The sequence below is a fragment of the Lycium barbarum genome, chromosome 12 (genome assembly GCF_019175385.1).
Source record: "Lycium barbarum isolate Lr01 chromosome 12, ASM1917538v2, whole genome shotgun sequence".
In the NCBI taxonomy this organism is placed as follows: Eukaryota; Viridiplantae; Streptophyta; class Magnoliopsida; order Solanales; family Solanaceae; genus Lycium; species Lycium barbarum.
The window spans coordinates 10,858,341-10,886,308 of record NC_083348.1 but is presented as its reverse complement, the minus strand read 5'-3'; the positions used below and the strand labels follow the sequence as shown (position 1 = coordinate 10,886,308).

General features: G+C 37.4%; 1 protein-coding gene and 1 long non-coding RNA gene across 5 annotated transcripts; one reads left to right on the top strand and one right to left on the bottom strand.

Annotated features, from left to right (window-relative positions):
* Positions 1 to 161: 161 nt before the first annotated feature.
* LOC132624784 (uncharacterized) lies at positions 162 to 27,656 on the bottom strand. Of its 4 annotated transcripts, none has more exons than XM_060339509.1 (8): positions 27,367 to 27,656; positions 25,268 to 25,636; positions 24,145 to 24,197; positions 23,645 to 24,040; positions 19,093 to 20,584; positions 18,444 to 18,538; positions 9,467 to 9,608; positions 162 to 1,025 (listed from the first exon to the last, which is right to left on the bottom strand). In XM_060339509.1, exons 1-8 carry the CDS (start codon positions 27,515 to 27,517, stop codon positions 370 to 372), a joined length of 3,354 nt encoding a protein of 1,117 aa, XP_060195492.1. In that variant the 5' UTR covers positions 27,518 to 27,656; the 3' UTR covers positions 162 to 369. The 4 variants fall into 4 exon arrangements, with proteins under 4 accessions (XP_060195492.1, XP_060195491.1, XP_060195493.1 ...); XM_060339508.1 differs by having other exon boundaries at positions 25,238 to 25,636; positions 27,367 to 27,655; XM_060339510.1 differs by lacking the exon at positions 27,367 to 27,656 and adding an exon at positions 26,260 to 27,327 and having other exon boundaries at positions 25,238 to 25,636.
* LOC132624786 (uncharacterized) lies at positions 10,244 to 15,299 on the top strand. The gene is made up of 3 exons (XR_009576537.1): positions 10,244 to 12,741; positions 13,496 to 13,540; positions 14,839 to 15,299. It is a non-coding gene; the product is annotated as an uncharacterized LOC132624786 (long non-coding RNA).
* Positions 27,657 to 27,968: the final 312 nt, after the last annotated feature.

Here is a 27,968-nt window from a genome sequence, read left to right as displayed (position 1 = left end):
CCAAGCATTTGCCAAAAAAGATCATATACACTAAGTAATCCAGCAATTTTTTATCATGTACTATAATCTATGTAAAATTTTGTCCACGAACCAAACAACCCCCAACTTCATATGTGTGAGGGGTATACAGAGAGGGGGTAAGGACGGAAGACAGACGAGACTCACTGAGATGTCATAGTTAAAATGAAGGGTATATGGTACATAAACAGGCTGCATTAGGATATGAATGTCGCTTTATCCAACAAAAATGTTATACACTGCCTATTGAAAATCAAATTCTATTGTTGAACTAATAGTTTTCGTACTCTGGCTGGCTCTTAAATGAAATAAATACCTAATAATAGATTCAGAAATTTAATCCGATCTAGGTCATCTCCAAGGCCAATCTATTTGGTCCTCATCATGATTTCTTACAATCCAAGCTCCTTCAGCAATTTCATCAAATAGCTGGCCCCAACCCCAACTCGAATATCCCAAAAAGAACCAGAAGTCATGGATAGACTGGTTTCCTAACCTTAGCTCTTCTATGATACCTACTGTGGCCCTTTGGTCAAGAAAAAATACATTTGGCAGCACTTCCATGGACTGGTTAACTATATACTTCCTGGAAAACGCAGCAAATGGCATTCCACGTTTCATGACAGGGCCACCAAAAGATAGAGGAGCCTCCTTCAGGAGCTGTACTACTCCGTCTTCAAGCTCATCAAGAGAGTCCCAGCGGATATGTTTGTTGACAATCAGACCTTGAAATCCTGTGCTTTGATCCACTTTCACAATAACTACTTTGGATCCATCGAAAGGGTGAACATTTTGAAGCTTGTCTGTAGCAACAAGGACGGAGCCAACAATCACATGAGGGGCTGCTTTCGCAGAGCTACTAAGAGGAGCTCTAATTTGGTTGAACTGAGCATCTAATGTTGGCGGTCCTCCTTGAAGTATAATTTCATGTGGCGAGTTCTTAAATGGAGGAGCCTCTGAATTCATGTTATGAATTATGCCTGGTTCACCTCCAGTCCACAGTATACCTGATGTAGGAAAAGGGAAAGACAAACTTGAAAACATATAAAAAGAACTAGTGATATGCAACTATATAGGCTAACTGCACTGAAAAAGCAAATCAATAGAAAAAACTTATTGACGATAGGTTTCAACTGGATGCTATAGGAACAACAACAACAACCCAGTGGAATCCCACATCGTGGGGTCTGGGGAGGGTAGAGTGTACGCAGACCTTACTCCTACCAAGGTAGAACGGCTGTTTCCGAAAGACCCTCGGCTCAATAAAAGCATAAAAAGAAGTCAGATAAGGTTAGGGGATTCAAAGCGATATGAAATGGAATAATGCAAGCGGCACAGATAACACAGGATAATCAAAGCACAGGAAATAACAGATAATAGCAGAAATCTGAGCACAAGAAATTATATCGCGATAATGCGACTACTAATAAGAACGGAAAACGAGACTATCTACTAGCCTTCTACCCTAATTTGGGTCCTCCAAAGTCCAAACCCTCCTATCTAAGGTCATGTCCTCGGTAAGCTGTAATTGTGCCATGTCGTGTCTAATTACCTCTCCCCAATACTTCTTCGGTCTACCCTTACCTCGTCTGAAACCATCCATGGCCAACCTCTCACACCTCCGCACTGGGGCATCTGTGTCCCTCCTCTTCACATGCCCAAACCATCTCAGTCTCACTTCTCGCATCTTGTCTTCCACCGAGGCCACCCCCACCTTATCCCGAATATGCTCATTCCTAAACCTGTCACTCCTGGTGTGGCCACACATCCATCTCAACATTCTCATCTCGGCAACTTTCATCTTTTGAACGTGAGAGATCTTAACTGGCCAACACTCCGCCCCATACAACATAGTCGGTCTAACCACCACTTTGTAGAACTTGCCCTTAAGTTTTGGTGGCACCTTCTTGTCACATAGCACTCCGGAAGCAAGCCTCCATTTCATCCATCCTGCCCCCAATACGATGTGTGACATCATCGTCGATCTCCCCGCTGCCTTGCACAATAGACCCAAGGTACAACTGGATGCTATAGGAATTTTCCTTTAATTTATTCCACCAGATACTATAGGAATAGTCTTATTAATGTTTGACATGAAATGCAAACCAGCGACCTAAGGAATAAGAACAATAGAGGATTGAGCATATATACTTTTCAAGCATAAGAGAAAACAATGCCAAATTTACTACAGGTGCTACTAACTTTCTTTCCTAAACATGGTCGGCAGTTTTCAATAATATTCTTGCAGCTCTGGTAAGTGGTAGTTAACTATTTTAAGAATATATTCTACTATATGCTCCCAGGGCTTGGTTCAAGTGACAAAGGTTGAGGGACTTGTGACTTAGGTCATAGGTTAGAGCCCTGCCCCATGATAACGGAACTTGGTATTTAAGTTGCGAAGCATAGAGCAGCCAGCCCATTATCTCCGAGTTTTGAAAGCTTTTAACGGTTTTAAAATCAGCACTGGAAATCCTATTATAGTGCATCCAATGATTTCAGACCTTTTTCATTTGATAGCCAAATTATATGCTTGTTTATCACCCTAATATTATTTCCATTTTAAGATCTAATTTTGTACTGATAGAGCTGACATTTAAAAAGGCGTGTATTTTTTAGGTTCACTGGAATTTTAGATGGTAATGATGCATTTAATTTACTTAAAGGTTATTTTGGTGTACTAAGAGGCAGTTATGTATACCAGATAGGTGACTTTTTCAACTTCCTTTTTTCTTTTAGAATTTCAAATTCTGTAGATTTTTGGAACCTTCAATCAACGAAATAATCCAATCCATTTACAGTTCTTTTATAACTGAGAAATCCCCGAGACTCAATGGTGCACGGTTCGAAACTCAATGGATAATGGGCCCACCACTCTTCCCTTCTCCACTTAAACTAGTGTTATCAAAAGCAAAAAGCGCAAAAAAGCTCTAAGGTCAGCTGGGGCTTTAAGCGCAAATAAAGTGTGGGCTTTAATTTTAAAAAAAAAAAAAGTCGCAATAGCATAAAAATACAAACATATATATGTTTAGTCCAAGAGTAATAATAATAAGCATGAATAGCAAATATATGGACAAAGAAATTGTAAAAACATTACGATAAAGTGAAATATCAATTATCTAGTGTCATCTCTTCAAGAGAGGCTCATTGGCAAGGAAAAGTATGTCTTAGAGCCTGGATGATGACACTTAAGCGCACATAAAGCGAGGCGAAGCGCTCATCATGTTTTGAGCCTCGCTTTGGGGCTTAAGCGCGCCTTTGACAACACTGACTTAAACATCAAGCTATTGTATGTGGCGTTTTCAGTGTGTCATTTAATCCTTCCATGGAAATGATTATACATGGAACAAGAGCCACATGTATCCAACTAATGAGGTAAATGAGATGTTGACTTTAATTCTTGGAGGAAGAATAGATGAATTGCAGCATGGTGTTTTGGAGAAATGTGGAAAAAAAAAATTAGCAAACTGAGAGTCAATACACGGGGCGGGGGGGTTGCTTAATTCTAATTATTGGTGTACTTATGCCTACCTATATGATGTATTTATTTTCAATTCCTGCAAATATAGTGAAAGAATAAATACACCAAGGAGGAACATCTTCTGGCCACGTAACAGCAATAAATTCTCTAACAACTAGCACAGAAAGAAGGGGGACTTAGAATTAGAAACTTGACAGCTCAGAACCAAGGTTTGATGATGAAGTAGCTATGGAGGCTTGTTCATTGTGGAAGAATATAATCGGGCTAAAGTCCATCAGAAATTTATGGCCTGAGTTCATAAACAAGTCCAGATTCAAAGTAGCAAATGGAATGAAAATATGTTTTGGGAAGACACTGGCTAGGTCGAAGACCAATGAAGCAGTTATTTCCTGATATCAATAAGTTGAGTCCGCAGGAGAAATTGGGGGAGTGGTATGGACAAAACAGGGATGCAACCTCAGCTTCGGAAGAATATTAACTGATTGGAAGATTGGCAGGTTGGCAAAGTTCTAAAATATCCTAGAACAATTCAAAAGGACCTCTGCTACTGAAGACTATATGAAGTGACAAGGAAATAAGCAAGGCAAGTTCTCTGTTAAGTCAGCATATAAAGAATACAACACATCAAATAATCAGATTGGTTTGGCAAGAGAGGTAATATTGGCAAAGGACGATCTTATTAAGAGGGGACACCAAATATGTTATGTTACTTAAGCAGAGAGGAGGCAGAGACAATCCATCATCTATTGATGCATTGTAAGAAGACAGATCAACTATGGAAGATATTTATCAACCTGAGGGGAATTATGTGGGCTATGCCAAGGAGAATACCTGAAATTCTAGCCTGTTGAAACATATATGGTAACCTCTTCGGTCAGATAGAGAGGCAGAGGATTTTCTCAGCTTGTATTTGGTGAACAACTTGGAAAGAAAGAACTCAAAGGTGCTTTACATAAGCTAGAGATGAAGTGTCTAGTCCTTTTTATTTTTTGGTGTAAACAAGAGTACCTAGAAGATCTTGAATCTATTTTTACGTCTACAATCCTTGTAAGAAGACAAAGCACTGGGAATCCTTCATGTACTCCAAACTGTAATTATGGGTGATTGCACATGTTTTTAGTGCAGTCTGTTTTACATATATACAACATATGTTACCTTCTAAAAAAATCTTTGATATTCTCGCCTCTACTTTTTTTGGCAGCAGTGCTAAGAAAGATGCATTGAGGTACTTCTCGAAATTCCTCGTGGAACAGACGCAGTCTATGGCACTCATGACAACTTCTTTAACTCTGTTGCGGCATTGATGTCGAAGGCCATTGTGAAGCAATTTCCAACCCAGTACTTTATCTCCTATACTCCTAACCACCTCCCAAACTTCTTCCTTCTCAAACTCTCTCCAGCTATTTCACATCCTCCTCCCTCCAATATTGTTGAACTTCACTTCTCTAGCCTCGGCCTCACTCCACATAGTCATTATACAACTGCAAAATTTTAAGTGGCCCCTTTGCCATCCTCTTCAAAAGATTTCTCTAGGTGTTACCCATTGGGATATTTTGGATATGCTTGAGCACAACAGAAAACTCCGCCTGTGTGAGCTCGCTCACATTGCCGGTCCCAAGCCCGGATAAAGGAGGAGGGTTGCCGAGGGTCAATCGGAAACAGCCTCCCTACCCAGGTAGGGGTAAGGCTGCGTACATCTTACCCTCCCCAGACCCCACTATTGTGGGATTACACTGGGTAGTGACCAAGACTTGAGCACAACAGAAAAAAAATGGAAGAAGTTTGTATTATAATCCTTTATTTAAGGCACAACACCCTACATTTCGCTCTCTATTAATGCCTTAGGAAATTATTGTATTTGATAACTCCCTCCCCCCCCCCCCCCCCCCAAAAACAAAATCGTCATTTGTCATATTTTTTTCTCCCTCGGTTAAACCATCCTACCCTTCTTTCTTTTCTAATGGCCCAAGTTCATTCATGCGTTTTTCAATTCTATTTCCATCCTCCAGAATACATCTTTACACCATATTGTCAAATCATTTTTTCACAATTTTGAGCTTTTTTGTCAAGCAAAGAGATGGTGCACCTATGATTTGATAACTCCTTGAAGTTGTGTGCTTATTAATAATAAAAGGTGCTCGTCTTCTCTTCCTACTGCTATCCAGTAACATAGGTGAATGATCAAACGCCAACCTAAGGATAGGAAAATGAATGAGCTTTCCTCCCATTCAGTGAAGATAAGGGACTTGTTGAGCCTTGATTTCGATCTCGACTCTCAACTCTAGACCAAGTGTACGGAAGCACAATATAGTGGAAGATCAATCAACTGACGAGCTGTGATGATGTCCAAGAATCCCTCCATGTCCCTTTAGAAGGTCACACCCCACTTTCTCTTCCGGAAACCAGAGAGCGTTAAAATCTCCCCTATTACCAAGGTGTCTCTGTAGTTCTCATCCACTCTAATTTCCTCTAAAACTCCCTTTTTGATCTCTCACCTACATGATTGTAAACTCCCATAAAATTGAACTCTTATTACTAGTGTCTTTGAATATTATGGGTATAGAGTAATACCCCTCTCACCTCTCGAGCTTTTAATTTTCTCTCATCCCAAAGTTCTAAAATCCTTCCCGCTCTCTCTCTGACCGGAAGTATATCGCTTCTGTATGACCTCCATCCCAACACACTTATTAATAATAGATTTTAGTATGTCGTCCTTTTTTATTCCTTGTAGACACACCAATTCCACATCCTTCAACTCTCTTTTACTCGGTTCATTCATCCCCTTTACACACTTCTTTATGCATCTTACCACCACCAAACCCCCCCCCCCCCCCACACACACACACACATTTTTCTCTCTCCCCCTTATTTTACATGTGTGATCATTTATGAAGCACGTCAAATTTTTTCAAACACCTTCACTTTTTAAGTTTTGCCCCTAGAAATTCCTCCTGTCTAAATAATTGTGCATAAATCTTATTAGTAAATTTACGGCCAAATTGCATTTTCCTCACCACTGTTTCATTAAACCAGCCATACATTTCATTTCAACTATATAGAAATGTGAAGAGCATGACGACCAAGGGCAATATTGGAATTTCAGATTTCTTCGATGGTACATGCAGCATCTTCTGGCTGTACATTCGATTCAGTTTACCAAGAAAAACAAACCCTTTTGAAAGAATTCCTTTTACGTCCAATCTCCTTCGTTCAAGCTTACACGTGTCCTTAAATGTATTTCTCAGTGGGCCCACTTCTCTTTGTGATTGAGGCTGACAAGTTTTTGCATATAGTAACCTTTTAGTACAGCTAATTTGTTCTAGAAAATTCTTTGTATAGATGTTGTACCAAATATACATAGTAAAACACAATCCAGATGAAAAAAAAAAAAATCCACAAAGCCAAAATATTCCTAGATGGACTCTTCCTCTGTTTTTCATTACTCTATTTATATCAGTTACATTCGGATTACTTAGAAAGGCATGCTTAGTAATTAAAAATGATAATTTCCATGTTTGATGCTTTATGTTTTCATTTGATTTTCTCACTTGTTTAACAAAAACTAATTCTAACCACATTTCATTTGCAGATTGTTTTGGTAAACTCTTTAAAAAGTCTATATAGAGAAGTATTTTGTATAGGGTTTGGGAAAGTTTTATGGCTAATAAACATGTAGTTTTGGTTTGTTGTAGCTTTAATAAACTATCCAAAAAAAAAAGTGGATCTTAAAGGGATCTTTACTAAAAGTTCTGTTAGGATTTTCTCAGAGAAAACTCAAAAAAAAAAAAAAAAAAAAAAAAACTGAATGTTTCATTAGAAGGTTTTTCGATTATGTAATTCAATAACCTATATACTTAGATGTGGAAGATTGTATTTCATTTTGATGTTTCCTATAGCTTTGGATTCTTAATTATGTTTTAAATAAGGATTAGTGGTAAGTGGTAACACAGTGAGGGTTATGGAAAGTCACTTAAATCGGTCTTCTTCTTTGATTCTAAGCCTCCAATAAAAACGTTCTTACTAAGTTTTAGATTATGTCATTCCCCTGTAATTGTAAAATGTACGATAAGGTAATGTTTGAATTAAGTTTTAAAGAATATCACGCGAATACATTAAAGACTGCAAGGAAGTAAGAAATTATGATGAGATTAAGCTACTTAACTGTCAATTTATTGCGTCAAAGTTACTAAACAATTTTTTTGTAATCGAAAGGTCGCTGAATATTGTCTAAATTACAATTTCCGTAATACTTAGGTAAAGTTTGCTACAAAAAGTAGTTTAACAATTTTGACGCAATAAAATAAAAATTACCCATCCATGAATCATTCTGATATTGAAGTGGATAATGTTGTTATATATTCAATTCGATGGAACTCCTTCCTCATATTTTTGATGACATGGAAACCCGCAGCCGCTATCCTTCGGGTGCGCACAGGATAAAACCAGCTCTTGTGTAATAGCTTGCAAACTACACAGGAGAGATAACCCGCACTAGGCAAGCCCCGTGTGACAAGCTCGACCCAGAAGGCAAATCCCCCGGAATTCCTCTCTCATAAGCAAGTATAGAAAAAACAATAGGATCTTCATATAAATACCTAGCCGGATTTATTGTTTACAGGAAGCCCGATAATATTTGAAGTGTCAGCTCAATGTTGTGAAAAGCGCTCGCTTCTGCGCTTTAAGCGAGGCGAGGCGCAGCCTTTGCGCTTCCCTGCCCTAAAGCGAGGCATGGGTTAAAAAGTGCACGCTTTAGGCCGAGAAGCGAGAAGCGACAAAAGCGATAAAAGCTCGCTTAAGCATGGTGCACCTAGGTTTTTTTTCAAAAGAATTTGTTAAAACACTCTTTCTCTTCTATTTGGACTCTTATGACTTGGGACTTCTTTTTACTGCTGCGACTGCTTCTCCTCATCTCTTTACTGCCTCTTTCAAGTTTCAAGGTAAGTTTTCTCTTCTTTTCCTCTTCTTCTTTTCTCTGTTTCACCTGCTGCTACTCGACTGGACTGCCAGTTTTTCTCTCTCTTTTTTTTTTTTTTTCCTCACTGGATTGCTCTTTTTTCTCATTTTCTTTTCTACTTGTTTCAGTTCTTAGACTGGGCTGCAATTGTTTTTTCTCTGTTTTGTAATTTCTTTCACTATTTTGCCCTTTCTTTTTTTTTTTTTGTCTATGTTCTTCGTTTTTTCTCTATTTTGTAATGTTTTTCTCTGTTTTGTTCTGTTTTTTTCATCTCTGTTGACTGTTCTGCAATTGTTTCACTGTTCTGATTTATTTTTTTGTTGTGATTGTATTAAATTCTGTTTTTTTATTTAATGGCATCAAGCCAATATGTTATTTTTATTGAGTTCTTGGTTCTTTATCTATGCCTATTTAATATTTTTTATTTTTGTATTACATTGCGCTTCACATGAAAAAAGTGCGCGCTTCGCTTCACGCTTTGGTGAAGCGAGGCCTCGTCGCTTTTTTCCGTTTCTCGCTCTCCAAAACCTTGTGTCAGCTTTTGAAAGGACAACTTCTCCCTCAGTGGTCCATTTTTCTGGTCATGTTAGGTCCGTGCTAGCACGGGCTTACAATCACCTAGTTCCATTATAGATTTATAGGAACTATCCAGTGAGATAATTCTAAGAGCAAGGCATGTGACATCTAAAATGATATTGGCCGATTGAGACAATAGCGATTTATGTAAGGTTATCAAACTTGCAAATAAACAAACTGATAGGTATATCAGTGAATCTTGACTATCAACAATTATCTTACTTCAAAAGAGTTAAAAAAACGAAACAAGCACAATATCCTGGACATATAAAAGATATGTTTAGTTAATCAGATTAAGCCCTAAGTGTATTATACCAATGATAGAAAACACGCATCAAAGTTTTTGATGAATAATATGGAAAATCAATAATTCCCTCTTTCCTCCGTTTTTCCTCCTTCACTCAGATGGGTGGTGAGCAACAGTAAATCAGGAAACTCACCTTTCTCCTGAAGAAGATCGTAAAAGTGGCTCCCATGGTGAGCAAGAAAGTTAATGATATTAGATACTGCCATATCTCCACCATAAGGGATAGCTTTCTTCCTTCCAGCGGGAAATAAGAGTAGAGATGGATAAAGTTCCCTCTGCAAAATTGCAATGAACAAGCACAAGATTAACACTCAAACACAAGTGGATGCATGACTGTGGACTGCTTAAGTTTAGTTAGGAAGCATTAGAGTTTAGAGACTATAGAAGCTTATAATTTTCCACCTGCATTTCACATGCCAGGAAGAAATTTGTAACAAGATTTCGCCGCAAAAGTGCAAGATTTTGTTTAGAAGGCACAAAAGTGCATGATTTTCAGCCATTAATTTTATTTGATTAACAGGATCACCCAACAGCAAAGCTCTTTTTGAATTAGGTTAATTTTATTTCAGAACATCTGAGCATGGGAAGCACTTATGCTTGGCAGATCTCTAACTATACAAAGAAGACCTCAGCCCAGGCGTGTGAAATAGTAAAAGTAGTGGCATCTCTTGGCAAAAGGGTGAAAAGAAGGATGAGAATCCAAATTGCAGATAGTTATTATCTGTGTGCCTTTGGGCCAACAATTTGGCAGCCACCTAAGTATGTTGCTAACAATGGAATATAATACTTCTAGATGTAATCAGCTGAAAAAGCTATCTTGGGAAGTCAAAATGCATTGTATACAGGGAAAATTCTTGGATTATATATGGGAATCCTTTTTTCCCCTTTTCTAGGTCCATGAATACTAAAAAAGTACTTATCAACTAGCATTCAAAGTGTTTAAAGTAACTTTTAAAAGTTAGTAAGGACGGAAATATTCAGATGGTGACTAATTGAGTATCAACACTACTAAAGCCAGACCTTTTTAGTCTAATTGATAATTTGCATATTAATGTAAGAGCCTAACCAAGTGAAGGGGGACAACCAAAAACTGTAGAAATTTCACGAAATCATGTCAGTTCCTAGATTTCCTTTTGTCTAAATGAGGATCCTTTCAAGATCTTATCCCTCCTCTTTTTTTTCTTTGTTCCTTTAATTTTTCTTTTCAAACTTTAATTTTCATCTTCTGTGCTTATGCATCCCTTTTTTTTCATAAGGTAAATAATTTTAGTAATATTGGAAAAGCTCATCAAAACATGATTCTCTACAAAAGACACCCAATCATCTATACAAATAGGAATCTCATGGGAGCACCAAAAAGCAATCAAAGACAACCAGGTTATTCCTCAGATATAAAAAAAGAAATTCAAATGATAAAGGTTTTTGTTGATTTGTATTATCCGATTTTGATCAGATGGGATCAAATCAAATAAGTTAGGAGAGTTTCAGCTTTTTAGAGATTAGGTTCAAATTAGACGACTGTAAAGTTATCTCCGTATGACCTATAGGTCACGGGTTAGAGCCGTGAAAGCAGAGCCACTAATGCTTGCATTAAGTTACGCTATCTACATCACACCCTTGGGATGCGGCCCTTCCCCGGACCCTGCTAACACGGGATGCTTTGTGCACCGGGATGCCCCTTTCAAATTTAAATTAGACTTATCCCTTTAATTCTGGACTATCTAGAATCAAGCAATCATTTTTCTTTTTTAGTGATTTGTTTTCTCCATACACTTTGAGTTAATAGAACATACTATTCCACTACCAACACTTTCATGGTATCAGGGCAGTAGCCTTTTTTCATCTGTTCATGGCTAAGGCAGCCTTTATGAGCATGAACCCCAGCGGCAACAACAGAAGCCGAGAGTTCTGTTAGTGCAGTCCCTAGCGAAACAACCACGAGTTAAAGCAGCAATTCATCTCATCTATCCTTTTGACTAATGTCCCATAGGTTGAATGGCCAAAAAAGTATCTGTAGAGGGCACAATATGTCACCGGTTAGCGATTGACGTCCGAGGAAAACTTGGGCACTTGACTGGTGAAATCAGGAAACCTGAAGCTGGAGATCCAAAGATAAACGCCTAGAGGTCCGAGAACTCATTGGTGAGATTGTGTGGCTTCTAAACTGTATGGAACCAAACAATAGGTAAACCCTATTTATTTTTGCCTACTGCAAGAGATGTATGGAGTTTGTTAAAGAAACATATTCTGATGTAGAAAATGCTTCTCAAATTTTTAAATTAAAAATTAAGATTTGAAAGGCTAGGTAGTGAGAGAGAGAGGTGACCAGCTATTACAATGAAATAGTTTCATTACGGCAAGAGCTAGATCAATGCTACAATGATGAATGAGGATGTCCGACGGATAGTGTAAAAGCAATGAAAAGAAAAAAGAAAATAAGAAAGTTTATCTATTCCTAGCAAGACTAAACCGAGAATTCGATGAAGATCCGGATCCTTGGAAACAGGGGCAGACGCACATTGGGGCAAGTGGTGTCATCCAACACTGTTTGCCGAGAAACTTTTATTATTATATATAAATATAGCCTGCGCATCGAAACAGTAATAATAAAATATAAGTGACACTGCTTGTCAACACGGGCTCTGCTGGCGCGCTGGTTAAGGTCATCTATTTTATCATTTTTAGCTTTCTTCGGAAGAAAAGTTATTGTAGCCAGTAGGTTTCGATCCCTCGACTCTGCCTAAAATGGAGTAGCAAAACCAAATGGACCAGCATCTCTTACATTAGTTTGACTGCCAGATACTTTATTTTGCTCTTCACCTCAGAGTATCTAAATGTTGAGAATGTTTTCTCGGCGATGAAGTTGATTAAGATTGACTTACGGAATTTAATGGATAATAAGCTTTTGAGTGGTTGTTTGTTGTCTTATATAGAAAACGAAGTATTTAGTAATATTTTGAATGATTCTATTATGGATGCAAAACTCGTCGAGGAGAGTTATAATATTATACTTGAATTGTGTTTTTCTAAATCATGGTGTTGTTACATTGATCTATTCATTTATTCACTTCTTTAAATGTCGACACTGCTTAAGAAAAATCCTGCGTACGCCACTGCGTAAGACATACTCAGAAAGAAGAAGAGAAGAAGCCAGGAGATGGCATGTTGAAATCAGATCCTAATCAAGATTCAAAATGAAAAGATTCTTCTGCAATGGTGGCTGCAAAAGGAGATGCTGACATCATGGCAGCCAAGCATTCCGAATAAGCAACGAAGAGCAGGGGCACCGGTTGAACTTCAGAGGTGTCTCCGTTCACTAAGGAGCAATTATAACTCTTGCACAAGCTTCTCCAAAATCAACTCCAAACCAGTAAACCAAGTTGTTTCAATCCCTCTTCTTCTTTTTAGGTATTGTGTGCCCTCCGCTTTTTTGAGTACTCATTCAAATGGTGCAAACTCCTGGATCATCAATTCAGGAGCTAGTGACCATATGACGGGAAAAGAATTGTCACCTAGGGAAGAAAAGAATTGGAATTGCTGATGGATCTTTTTCAGCAATGATTAGAAAAGGAACTATCAAACTGACACCTTCCTTGACCCTCTTTGATGCTATGTTGCTCGGACTCGGGTGCGGGTGTGGAATACGTGTGTGGATCTATAGGTCGGATTCGTCATGATCTAAATTTTAAGATTCGTGGGTACGGATCCAGGTTCGAATACAGGTGCAGGGATTCGGCAAAAAATAATTCAAAATTCTAAAAATAGAGTTATAAAACCTAAATTATGAGATATTATGTGAAAAACTTGAGGAGAAAATATTGATCAAGAGGAGAATCTCGAAAGGAGATAAAAGAAAAAGGAGTGACATAGAAATTTCTATATACAAGTTATTCCATTTTCTTCAACTTGACCATAGCTTTTGCTTTGATATTTCTCCCTCGATTTTGGTCAAAGTACCCAAAATTGGTTGACCAGATCGGGTATGGATCCCACACCAATCTCGGGTCGACACGGGTGGGGCACCGAAAGTGAAGAGTCCGAGCAACATAGCTTTGATGTCCTTCATGTTCCGAAATTGACTAGCAATCTTGTGTTTGTTACCAAATTAACCCAATCACTCAATTATCGTGCAACATTTGACCCGTTTTCTTGTGAATTTCAGAACAAGGTCTCGAGGAGGATGATTGGCAATGCTAAAGAGTCGAAGGTCTCTATTTTCTTGAGGATGGCAACAATTCAGTAAACAATAATTTTATTTGTTTGAACTCTATTTTTATTGAGAATAAGGTTACGTTTTGGCATTATAGGAATGGTCATCCTAGTTTTTATTATCTAAAGCTTTTGTTACCTCAATTGTTCATGAATAGAAGCCCATCTATTTTTTGGAGTGAATTTTGTAAAATTCGAAAAACATCGACATTCTATCATTTTCCCTCATCAATATCATGCCTCAAAACCATCTAAGCTTATCCATAGTGACGTTTCAGGGGCATCTAGGGTTTTGACAAATAACGGAAAATGGTGGTTTGTGAGTTTTATTGATGATCACACTAGGCTAAGCTGAGTTTATCTGTTGAAAGATAAAACATAGGTAAAAAATGTGTGCGGTCTTTTATGCTAAGATTGAAACACAATTTCAAGAGAAATTCCAAATAGGTAGTAGTGGCAATGGTAGGTAGTTTTTCAATAAGCAATTAGGAACTTTCTTTCAAAATAAGGGGATAATTCATCGAAGTTCATGCTCTAACACACCCCAACAAAATGGGGTTGCCGAGAGAAAGAATAGGCGTTTATTAAAAGTAAATTAAGGCTTGTATTCTTACTAGCAGAGTACCACAAAATTTATGGGAGAAGCTCCCTTGACTAACACGGTACCACCTATCTGGTAAATAGGATATCTGGAATAGGATGCCATATAAGGTTCATAGTTTTAGAACTCTCTTTAACCTATTCAACGAGAAATTTACTACATCTAGGCTAACTGCTAATTTGATTAAAAACGTTCAGATGTAGTGTTTTTATCACAACCATGATCACAATAGGAGCAAGCTACAACCTCATGCAAGAAAGAGTGTATTTGTAGGCTATGCTCCCAAGTCAAAAAGGCTATAAGTATTATGATCCGAATACACAAAAGATTGTGGTTACAATGGTTGTTACTTTTTTTGGGTCCCAACCTTTCTTTAGAACTCATCTTCAAGGGGGAAATTTTGTAGAAGAAGATTCATTTTGCAATAATGAGGAAATGAGTCAAAATCAAAGAGATCCAAATTACCTGATAAACAAGGGTGGGCTAAATGTGGGTGATAGTGATCTAGCAAAGATAATGAATGAAAATGCTATAGATAATAAAGGCTCTGATTCTAGGCATGTAAAATCAAAGCATGATCTGATTTAGTAATTGATGTGCCGTGAAATTATGGCACATCTAATGCTTTTTTACTCTAAGTTTTACTTGTTTTCAAGTAAATTTGTGTTAGTTTGATGAATTTTGTGTATGTGCAGGTATTTAGAAGCGGAATTGCAAAAACAGTTGAAAACACGGAATTTTGAAGACAAGGCACTGTGTTGCACTTGTACGAACCGTCAACGAGCTCGACGGTCCGTCAAGTTGGTCGTCGAATTGCACTGAGTGAAATATCAGAGACTACCATATATTGATGTAAAACGACGGGAAGGTCAACGGACCGTCAACATGATCGACGGTCCGTCGATGTACAAGGACGGGGGAGTTTCTGCAGCATGAAAATTGTCATCAGATTGTCGAAGTGCATCGTCGACATTCGACGGTACCGTCAATGTGCAAAGATGGTCCGTCGAGTTGCAAGCCGACCTGGAACTAGATTAAGATTAATTATTCCGAGTTTAACTTGTATAAATACCAAATACCTATTTAGGTTTTATTTTTCAGACATCTGGAGTTTTAGACTTGTAGTAATTACTTTTGGGTTTTTAGTACAATTGAAGATTTTCCAGACAATTACATTCGTTTAATTTCAAGTTTATTCGTAAGTTTAATAAAAAATTCAATATGCAACCTTCAATCTTTTATTGTTTTCTTATTGCCATGAGTAGCTAAACACCTTTACTAAGGTTGTGAACCCAAGGATGAGTGTTTTGTGATTGGGGATTGTGATTGATATACGCATAATGGATTGTTAGGGTTTATTTGTTCTTCATTTTCATCATATAGTTAGTGGTTGCAAACATTAGTTAACGCCATAAACTGTGGTTTATTTGGGAAAAAACTAGGGTTAGGTAAGAACAAATAATAAGAACTCAAGGCTTTAAACCTTGTTTAATAAATCCACTTAGGAATAGGAGGAATTTACTTGGCATAGTTAACCGTTCTTCATGCATACTTTCTTATCTTTGGAAAAAGCATAGAAAGGAATAATCTTTTCTTATTGGGAAATAGTCTAATTCACATAGAGGTGTGCATCCATACAAACGATCCATTAGAAGTATATCAAGATCGATACCCATGATCATACACTTTATCTGACGGGGACACAACCTTGGTTCTTTTTACCCATATATTTTACAACTCTAAATTTCTAGTCACTTTAAATTAGTTCACAAACCAAAACTCCTATAAAACCCTTTTTTTGGAATACACCAGGACGGCAAGATTAGTATAATACTTATTTAGTAAACTTTTCACACCATATTCTCTGTGGGATTCGACCCCAACCTTGTTGGGTTACTATATTTGACATCGTCCGCTTTACGCTATTAAAAGGTGTAATTTGAGCGTATCAGTAATGAGAATGGTGAATAGACAAAAGAGTTGCGTGTTTGCACAAGGAGAAACTGATTCTGGGAAAAGAGACCGAGAACTCTCCACATGGTCAGTCATCCCCTCCACAAGGCCAGAATAAACTTCCAGGTAATTCCTTAAAAACGACTATTGTTTTGATACATCTCGTGTTCTCTCAGATCTTGATCTTCCTACAGCTAAAAGAAAAGGTGTGAGAGAAGCCGGTAAACACCTTATGTCAAACTGTGTGTCATATAAAAAGTTGTCCGCTTCCTGTTCAGCTTTCTATCTTGATTATCTGGTTTGAAGATGCCAAAAAATGTGCAGGTTGCTTTAAATGTTCCTGAATGGAGAGAGGCAATTCTACATGAGATGAGGGCCCTAGAGAAGAATGGAACTTGGGAAATGATGGATTTACCACGGGGAAAGAAAATTGTGGGTTGTAAATGGGTTTCACCACCAAATTCAAGTCAGATGAGTCATTGGAAAGGTATAAGACGCCCCTTGGTAGCTAAGGGTTTTACTCAAACCTGCACCATCGACTACCTTGAAACATTTCCTCCGGTAGCCAAGCTGAATTCTATCAGAGTCCTTACAATTGTTGCTAATCTTGACTAGACCCTTCAAAAGTCAGATGTAAAGAATGCATTCCTCAATGGAAACTTGAAGAGGAAGTCTATATGGATCCTTCACCGAGCTTCAAAAACTGATTTGGAACAAAGGTATATAGACTTAAAAGGTCTCTATATAGATTGAAGCAATTTTTTTTTATGACATAGATTAAAGCAATTTCCTAGAGCCTGATTTGAAAAATTTACTCAAATTTGTTAAAGGGATAGGATACTTCCAAGGACAAGCAGATCACACCATATTAAGTCGTCATTCACTACAAGGATAAATAAAAATCAGTGTACGTTGATGACATTATATTTGCGGGAGAAGACTCAACTGTGATGAAAAACCTGAAGGATGAGTTAGCATCAATACTCGAAATCAAAGGCTTGGGACCTTTGAGGTACTTTCTAAGCATGGAAGTGGCTTGACCAAAGGAGGGAATAATGGTGTCTCAAAGAAATATGTATTGGTTCTGTTGAAAGACACAGGGATGAGGGGGTGCTGACCAGCAGAAATTCCTCTTGATCCAAACATAAAGTTCGTGAATAACGAAGATCCACCGGCAAAGGCCAATATTAGAGATTGGTAGGGATGTTAATCATCTTCCTATTGCACATTCATTCTGACATAACTTTTGCAGTAAGATAGGTCAGTCAGTTTATGCATTCTCGCCAAAAAGGACATCAAGTGGCTGTTTAACGAATTTTGAGATACTTGAAAGGCTCACAGAAAAAAAAAAAAAAAAGGAATGTCATTCAAATCAGTGATCAAAGGAGCCTTGAGGCATACAAGATGCAGATTGGGCAGGGTCCTCTACTGACAGAAGGTCTACTTCTGCGTATTGTATTATTTGGGGAAATCTAGTGACATGGAAGAGTAAAAAGCAAAGTGTTAAGGCACGAAAAGTGCAAAAGCAAAGTACAGATCCGTGGCTCATGGAATCTGTTAGATGATTTGGCTTAGGAAAATGATGGAGGAACTAAGAAGACCTAACTCTATCGATGAAACTATACTGAGATAAAAGCTTCCATAAGCATTGCCCACAATCCAGTTCAACATTTTAGAACAAAACACATTGGGGTGGATAGACAGTTCATCAAGGAGAAGCTCGAAGATGGAAGCATGTGCTTGCCATTCGTGCCAACTGATCAGCAAACATCATATATTTTTACTAAGTGGTTGTTCACGTTAGGCATGTTAGATATCTACATGCCAACTTGAGGGGGAGTGTTGATTTGTATTATCTGATTATGATCGCATGGGATCAATTCAAATCAAATAAGCTAAGAAAGTTTAAGATTTTTAGGGATTAATAGATTAGAATTATCCCTTAGTTCTGGACTATCTAGATTTAAGGGATTACTTTCCTTTTTTATTGATTTGTTTTCTCCTATAAACTGTTTACTCTTTAATGAATAGAGCATACTATTCTGATACCAAAACTTTCAGTTTTCAAATGTATAAAATCATTTTCAATACCCTCAAACGCTATCCTATTTCTCTGCCTCCATCCCATACCCTTTGTGTGGCTTCAGTATCTCCTTAATATGTTTTTATCAAATTATACCACTTGTTTACTGTTCAAAAGAAATCAGAGTGTTCAAGAAATGAAGCACAACATAATTACTCTAAATGTGACCTTAGGATGATATACTTTGTAATTAGCAGGAGCACAAAACCTAACAAGTATACCAATGCCAAAATGACAAAATTTTAATCTGTGGCTAGTTCACACCTGAAGCACTGATTCCAGGATTAAGCTGCAGTCATTTAATGTACAATCCATCAAGTAAATCACTGGAAACTTCGGGATCTCATTTCTCACCTCATCTGCCACAAATTTAACAACTGGTCAATAAAAGGATACTAAAGTAAAGCAAACCCCAAGTATGTAATCACGATGGTAAATCAACATTACTTTTTACCGCAACCAAGATTTTGGCAAAGATGTGCACAATATCACTGAAAAGACAAGATATAGCAAAGCTTTTGCACTAACTTGATTAATTTGATGCAGGATATCAACAGAACAAACTGAAATTGGCTTGTTCCGAATATTATTATGTCTATTATTTTCTTTCACATGGCCTCAGAGCAAGGATAGGCATGGATAACATAAAATAGCTTCTCAACTTTTAAAAAGTATTTAGAACACTTGTTTAGTAATTTCAAGCGGAAAATAGATCTTTTCTACTATGAGATGAAATCATAAGGATTTTATGTTTTAAATGATATGATAGTTTAAAAACGACTTTAACCATTATACATGCTTACAATCATAATCTCAGACCTATTTTTATATAAAAATAGGGTATCTTATAAATAAATTAGTATATAAGTTGGCTGGAAACCCAAGGAAGAGCAAAATGGGCTGAACTTCTTACCCCCATTCAACAACAGTTTCTCATTCTTAAACCCATTCCTCAGGGTTTTATTATACCCCTTGATTGCACGGTATACTTCACGAACAACCAGTTCCATCCTCTGGCAAAAACCACACCAGCTATTGCTGAAAAGCACTAAAATATCCCTATCTCGAGAACTACCAGAATTTTTGGAATCAGATTGATTATAAAGGACCAGCTCATTGAACATATGCCCTGTCACTCGAGGGATAGCATCAGCCTCATGAAAATCCAGATTAACAAATGGTGGAATTGGAGCCTCCCTAATGCTTGGAACAACATGCTCAGACTGTTGATATGGGAGAAGACTTCCATTGAGAAAGCTATCAAGAAATTCAGATAGCAAAGTGCAGCTGAAATCTGCTTGCTCGCTTAAAACATAGTGTTGCTGTGAAGTGGGATCAATAATTACCGCAGATGGTATTTTTGAACCTGATGTTAGAGCTCTAAGACATCTATAGTGACCATCGAGAAAGAAGAAGGAACCTCTGAAGTTATTCTTTTCCTTCTGCGAATCCAGCTCCTTGATTGTTTCCCCGGCAGTAGGGCTATTAGCAACCTTCTTCACATCATCGTGACCAAATTTTACAGATATTTGTGAACTTTCATCTTCAAGAAAATTCTTCTCATCATTTTGCTGAGGCAAGTCAGCGTTAAGGGGGTTTGATTCTTCAATCTGCTTCCCGTCCTCAACGTGCAGCATTTGATCCTTATCTAAATCAGTAGGCCCTTCTGGAACATCTTCTACACGACAAAGTTGATCTGACTGAAGTTCTGTATGAACCAGTACAGTTTCAGCATCTTTTGGGCAAACATGAGAAGACTTGGCTTCATTTGATTCAGATTGTTCATTGTATTGCTTCTCCAAAATGGTATCTTCAAGTAACATTGTTTTCCTATCTGGATCAATAATACCTTCAGAAACACCTTCCAGAAGGATCTCTGAAGCCTTGTTTGACTGAAATTCTGTTTGACCTGGTAAAGCTTGGGCAGTTTTGATGTCAAGATCTTCAGATAAAAGTTGAAATCCTGCATCTTTCACAAGTGAGCTCAATTTCACTTCCTTCTTTTGCTGAAGTGCATATGCCAAGATTTCATGCAATGTACTGCCATGTAAACCTGAAACCAGATCTTCTAGGATGACTTGTTTCCCCTGATTCATTACAACAATTGACATCTTGTCTTTGATATTTATCTTTTGAGATGCTGGCAACAGCCCCACTTTAGGGTGTCTGGAAGTACTTCTTGATGCTTGGGAACCCTTAAGAGATGTCTCTTGTGATTTGAATGCTTTTGGTTCACTCATTTCATTTGACATCTGAATTTTCAGGGCAAACTCTCTAAAAGAATCAAGAGCCTTCCTGCTCTTTTCTCTGATCTTCAAGGAGTCAGATGATCTATCAATAAAAAGAACAACGGATGGCTTATTTGCTGGAAGAGCATTCTCAAGATCATCCAGATCATCCTCCAGCTGCATAGTAGGATATCTATGAATCAATACAGAATGATAAATAATGAACTGAGAGAGCAACCACATCAGCACAAAGAAATATGTGATCATGTATACAGTATACAAATATTAAAACTGATGACTTATCTGCTTGGACCATGATAAAAAAAAAAAAAAAAAAAAAAAAAAAAAAAAAAAAAAAAAAAACTGACGCCAAGCATTATATGCTAGGACCATGACTTAAGTAGGTTCCTTTCATCAATTTGTTAGCTATGATGATTGACTACAATTCAACAGGTCATTAATACCCATAGTTCTATCAAAAAAGAAATGACTATCCAAAGTCCTATTGTTCCTAGTTTTTTGTTTGGCTTCCCTCAATCTGCCCTGCTAACTATAGCCTCGCTAGTCAAAACTTCATCTCTCTGCAACATTGTCCTCCGTTCTTTCCCAGAATTGTCTCCTTTTCCTATAACGAGAATAACTAGTAAATTATGGGAAAATCTCTGTGTACAAGCAATATACCAAAAGTAAACAATCTACAACACAATATGATTCTCGAAGAACGACACCCAATCTTCTATACAAACTTAGTGCTACTGTACATAGTCAGTTCTCTATTCCTTCAAAGCTCTCTTATTTCTTTCCTTCAACAAGATCCACATAAGTACCAATGGCGCAACATCCCACACTGTTCGACTTCTCTTCCTTCTAAATTCCAACTACAGAGTGCCTCCTTCACTAAGCCTAGCATTGCCCATTACAACCCGAACCATGTCAAATCTCACATCACAAACAAGTTGCCACCTGACAATGAAGGAGGAGGTGGTCCACATATTCACCTAAACATTTGCACACAAAGCACCAGCTAACATTTGTAATCCTCCTTTTTGTCTCAGTTATCAAGATTGCTCCCTTTGCTCCAGTAAAGTGAAAAAGCTCTGAGTATCCAAACCGATAAGTAAGGAAAATCCAATTCTTCCCTCACCAAGAGCGTATGATAATATGATTGTACCAATAATCATCCATCTCTTACCATCAACTTTCATTTTTTTGATCTTCAGCTTCAAGCATTGCAACACCAACTTGCGTGATTATATCTGACTTATTTTCTATTTTCATTTTCTTATGAATCCCCAAGTGGAGAAGTTTAAACACCAAGATAACATACACCAAGTTGCTTTCGTTCTATAAATTAAGGCATGTTGATTACACAAATGACACAGTGCTTCTTGACATTTGGGACCTCTTTTAGCCACAATTTTTTCAGTCTTCTCCTTGATACAGAGTGATAAAGGATGTACTTATAGGACAACTCACACGTCCACAACTTAGCCTTCTCTTGTATGAAGATAGAGTTGTTCATTCACTTATCTTGACTCAAATTAACTTCACCTGTTCCACTTTTCAGTTTATAACAATTAAAAGTCCTCTAAGTTTCTCAATATGCTCAAAACAAATTAAAGCTTACAGACCAAAGTGAAACTGTTAAAGCTTTTCTGACAAAGCTAACAAAAAAGGTAGCATATAGCCCCCTATACTTTCAAGAATGAGTTTTTTACATGAGCCAATATTATATTGACAAAATTGGCCTCCAAAGTTGTCTCCATGCCCACCCCTGTGACCCCTCCCTAGCCCCAAACTCTTGTGATCCTGCTCGTACTACACCCTCACACATTTCCCGAACAGCATTGTCAATGGCTCATTCGAGGCGTGTTTAAGCCCTGAAGCTCAGGGTAGGTGCTTCGTGTCACTTAGGTTGCGCTTCAGTGTAGGCAAGAAACTAAGGCATGCGCCTTATTGCCCATAAGTTCTATCTTGAATAGAACATTACTAAACAATAAGTATATGATTGGCAAATAGATTTTTTAATTATTCAGGAGACGAATGACGTTGTACTTTTTTCTTCCATTACATATATATGAGCCTGTTTGGATGGGCTTAAAAAAAGCAGCTTATAAGCTGTTTTCAGCTTATAAACTGCCTTTTTTAAGCTAAGTCAAACGGGCCAACTTATTTTTTTGGGCTTATAAGCTGGTCAGCCAAACACTCAAAAAAGCTGAAAACAGCTTATATGAGCTGTTTGCAGCCACTTATAAGCTAAGCCAAACGGGCTCTATGTTTTTTTTTTCCTTCTTTGTGCCTTATTCCACACTTTAATTGCACTTTGCTCTTAAAGCCCGATAGACTTCGAGAGCTTTTTCACGCTTTTTGCTTTAGACAACACTATTTCCGAACCCCAGAACCCCGTCCCATCTCCCCAAGCAATCCTCCATGAAAATCCAAGCCTTTCATATCCGTAGTACGATAAGAAAGGAAATCTGTGATTTGACCTTTCTAAATGAAAACTGTTGAAGATATAATTAAGTCCATAAGAGTGTATTCTCTAGCAGCTTAAGCTTATAGAAGAGATGGTAGAGATCCTGGGTTCAAATCTCAACGCCACCTTTCATCAAGAGAATTTTAATGTGCTCGGTCAAACAAAAATTAGGCCCACACATGAAGGGGCGGGTTGAAGATATATTTAAATAAATAAAAGTAACAGCTTAAGCTTTTAAATGAGATGGTCACACATTTCGACAAATATAAACATTACTTGATAGAAGGAGAGATTTCCCAAACTTGGCAAGCAGACGAATCAATCTCACAAAAGTGTTAAAAAGGCTGCCAATGAAGCACACTGTCATGTAAAAATAGAAGACAAAGGACAAAGTAGAGATGAAACTTATATGCCAAATTTCAGCGCAATTTAAATACTTCCCCAATTGAAAGGAAAAAAGATCTCAATGAAATCTTGAAAATTTAATTGATTGGCAGGGAAACCCCTACATAAAGGATGTAGCAGAAAGGTAGACAAAAAATATAATTCTCTGAAAATGCAAATAATTACCTATACTATCATCAGTAATACCCCCATTACAAGAAAATTCAAATGTCAGTAACTAGGAAACTCTAGAGTGAGATTTCACACAAAGGTTATCAAGTATGTAAAACACAAGTTTCCAGTAATTTATGCAATAGCCAAATGGTCCCATAAATTGCTGGATCAACTTAAGGACAAAGGAAACAGCAGAAACTTGCCTCTGCAACTGGCCAAGCTTGAATCTTGGCAAAAGCTTTGAGATCAACACCTTCTCTGAGAACCTTCAAACAACTGGGGCATCCAGCAAAATGCAATGTCACCAACCACGATCCAGAATCCTCAATGTTCAATGATGAAAGCAACGCTCTATCTGGAACCAGACCAAATCTTAGCCTTTCAGGGGGAAGAAATAAGTCTCTCGAAACCGTCAAAAACTTTGGTAAGAATGATTCAAAACGTTGGAATTCATCAATTTTACAGGAAGCCCCACTATTAAGACTCATATTCTCAGCCACGAGGAAAGCGTTACTGTTTGCTGAGGTAAACTCACTAAGCCAAGGCATGTCACTAAACAGATCGTCACCACCACAATCCATCTTCGCATTTTCCATCCCCTATTATTAGAAATGAATAAAGGCAAATTCATTACGCAATATGGATTTCACAAATCCAACAATAGCTTCATAGTCATAAGCAATAAGAAGCTACCATCTGCCACCTGATTTTCATTTTCTTTAGCTGCAATTGTTCCATTGAACTGTTCATGAAATCCTGTTTCAGAATAAGCACATCAATTTAGAACTTCCAAGCCATCATTCAAGCACTAAATAGAAGAAGAAAGAAAAAATGCAAAGAGAAATCATACTATTAAATGTTTATCCACATGATAGAGCAATCCCCGCTTAATCGCATATTATTTGCATTTCACAGGAGCAATTTCTAGTTACTAAGCAAGAATGATACAAACAATCACACATAGACATCTACAAGATACTAGAAACAATGGATTATGTAAAGTGTTGTACCACCCAAGACAAAAGCATCGTTTCACTTCAAGGCCCACAAAGACTTAGCATACTAAACGCTCTGAGTAGTTGGACCCTTTTTGTGGCCCCCATGCAATAGTTCTAGAAGCAGGAGATTTTTAGCATGTTAATAAGTAGGTGGTAGATAGACAGGATACAACAGGATAGCAACTTCAATCACAACATTGCAGGAAATGAATAACTTTCCCAGTTTCAAAACACCAGCACGGACACATGTCCTTTTTGGAACCTAAATGCTTAGACATAGAAGTGCATAGCATACAATTTAGAATGTTACTTTATTGCTCAAGCAGAGCAAATTATGTTACCCATGACCAACTAAGCCCCTATTGATATGTAAATATGTAATGACTACTAGACTTTTAAGATATAGCAACAACAGTAATAATGATGATAGAAGTATCTTTTACACTAGGATGTCAATGACTTTCCCACCTTTATTAAAGTATAATTAGGAGCAGTCAATCGTACTATGTCACTGAGGAACAGTTTTCTGTGGATGCTTAAATATGTTCAGAACCAATCATTCAGTTGAAATTTCAAAGAACCCGGTTTGTTAAGTGCTACAAATTGTTAAGTCAAGTAAGAATTTTGATTGAATTAGAAAGGTCAATGAAATCATTTCAGAGCATGACTCTACTACTAATCTTCCATGAGACAGTTTAATTGTTTTTTATTCTTCTACTTTTTAAATATTAAGGATTATTCACGTTTCCATTACTGGAAATAAAGCAATAAAAACCTGAATTGAAGTTTACAAGTTACCAAAACCATGTTTACTGCTGTTACTGCCACCTTTTGCTAGCAATTTCTGGGTCCATCCACAAAATTCAGAAAGAATCAACGCCTTGTCGGTTGAACCGAGGAAAATTTCTAAGTCTTCGGGTGTCTTCAGAATTTTGAAGGGAAGCTGTTCTGGCAACAGAGACATAACATAATGGACAGATGACAATATATTCTGCACGCGAAGTCTTCCCTGATACTTGTAGGAGTGTGAGTGATGATAGTATAATATTGTTATTCCCTCATCAGCTCCAACTGCATCTGCCAGCATTCTCTCACTGCTCCTATATAAAACCATCAGCTTCAGTGAACCAAATCTCCCTTGATCATGAGAAACTACATCAGCCAACTCCTTCATAAGGGACCGAGACTCACCCGACCCTGATCAATAAGCAAACTCATCAGACAATATACAGAGATGCATAAGAATCTAATGAAACATGGTTGCACCCAGCTGTCCCATTTACCATGTCTCCAACAAAATAAATCCTAATCAGCTTTATGTATTATTAGACCTAAAGGATGGGTAGAGGAGCAAATATTAAACTAAAAATATAGAAAGAGGAAAATTGTACAAAAGTAACAAAAATTAGTCTAAAACAGGAGCCATTCACTAATTTTAAATCAACTCATAAAAAATAGTATCAAAGCAGTGAGAACCAACGGAACCATGGGTGCTAAGCCGGATAGGTAATGAACTTCTACACAGCTAATGCCGAGTGCCCCCTTTAGAACCTTAAATTGTCTAGTGATGTCAGATTAAACCTACAAAAGATATTAAGGATTTGACAGGTTATCATGTTACATTCCGGCCCACATTTGATACTGATGGATGATTCAAATGGTTTATAGCTCTTTAGGTACTTTTATCTGATAACTTGAGCTTAAGTTTCACTTTTAAGGAAATAGAGGATGAAAGCATACAAGATATTTGCACCTATAGCTAGATTCAAGTGACAATCAGAAGTCCATTAAAGAAAGTACAAATAAGGAACAATGACAACCTAATTTCTAGCACTATATCCAGTTTCATTGCACAGCAGCCACCTTGCACACCACTCAAAACCTCTTCTCTTTACTAAACCAAAACTATAAAGCTTGAGTTGACAACGTCCCTTTAATTCCCAGAAGTAAAGCTGAATAGTATTCTGCACAATCATTTTCTTCGAAAATGTAATAATTTTTTTTTTTATTACAGAGTAGCATCCAGAGAGTGCGACAGATGAGTAGTACAACCCCCAACAATACGCATCGAAGTACACTCACTACACATGAAAAGAAGTAAGGAAATTAGCCATCCTATCTACTTCTTGTACATTCTAATTTTTACACCGAAAGGCTAAGACAGCTTAATATCTATGTCTTGAGGAACATTTTACTTTTTGCCTTCAAAGTACTCCAACTTCTTTCCATCCACAGAGTCCACCATTAGTTGTTAGTGTAGTGTTCCACAAATTTTCTTTCCTTTGAACTCGTGAACATTTTACTTTTTGCCTTCAAAGTACTCCAACTTCTTTCCATCCACACAGTCCACCGTTAGTTGTTAGTGTAGTGTTCCACAAATTTTCTTTCCTTTGAACTCGTGATGTACGCCCTACCACACAGCTCATGAAGCACCTTATCACTGAACCGAAGCCTTGAGGACTCAACTCACACACTTAGTATCTATTTTCAAAAAAAATATGAAGAATCCATGACTAATTGAAAACTCACTCAAGTACTACTTTTTTCTCTTTCTATTTCTTGTTTCTTTTAGCAACCCCTCAAAATCGCTAAAACACAGTCAAACAAGAACTACAACTATGCAATGTGAATACCCTAGCAGAAGTTGGACATCTGATGGCAAAACCACTTCAATACCAAAAGATGCTGACTGTGTTTTAACATTGCAGCACTCTGCGTTCACAAAGTAAATTTAACAAAATATCTCAAAACATGGACGCTACCATAACAACTATAGTTGACATACAAACATTTCAAGCGATAAATGATACTCCCTCCGTCCCATATTGGAATTTCTTAATATTTTAAGTTGTTAATTATAGTGATTTATGGGCATATATATCCTAAAAAAAGACAAAAAGCTGATTGAGGGAAAGAAGAAAGATTACAAGGGAGAGTAACGAAAAGAAGGAGATGAGGATGGAGGCGAATGTGGGAAGAGTAGTTCTGCTTCGACACCGTCTCCCATTCCTCAGCATCCGCAACAACAAACGCCAATAGCAGCACTACAAGCACAACCATTCTACTATCCCTCCTCATTTTCCGACCAAATTCACTTTACTTTCATTTATTGGTAAACGGCAAACCTCATCACAAATGTTCCTCCTTAATAGCTTGTGCCTCTGGTTAACACTTCCTCCTATTACTTTATTCCATCAAAAATGTTCTCACTAATAAATATATGCCAAAAGGGTCAAAAAAAATACTCCTCCTACTTTCATAAATTGGCTATTGTTACCTTTCGTTACAAGTTGGGTCAAATCCCTCCCGTTACAAGTTAGGGTCAAATATACCCCTATCATTAGTAAAATTTCAAAAATACCTTTCATTTCTAACATATTCCCACATAAGCAAACCTAGTCATTTGAATTGGGTAACATGAACATTTAACTTATTATATGGTGGTGACTACGTGGTAATTTTTTTAAAAATAATCTGAAAAATTAATTTTTTTTTAAATAAATCTGGAAAAAATGGCTTTTAATAAAAA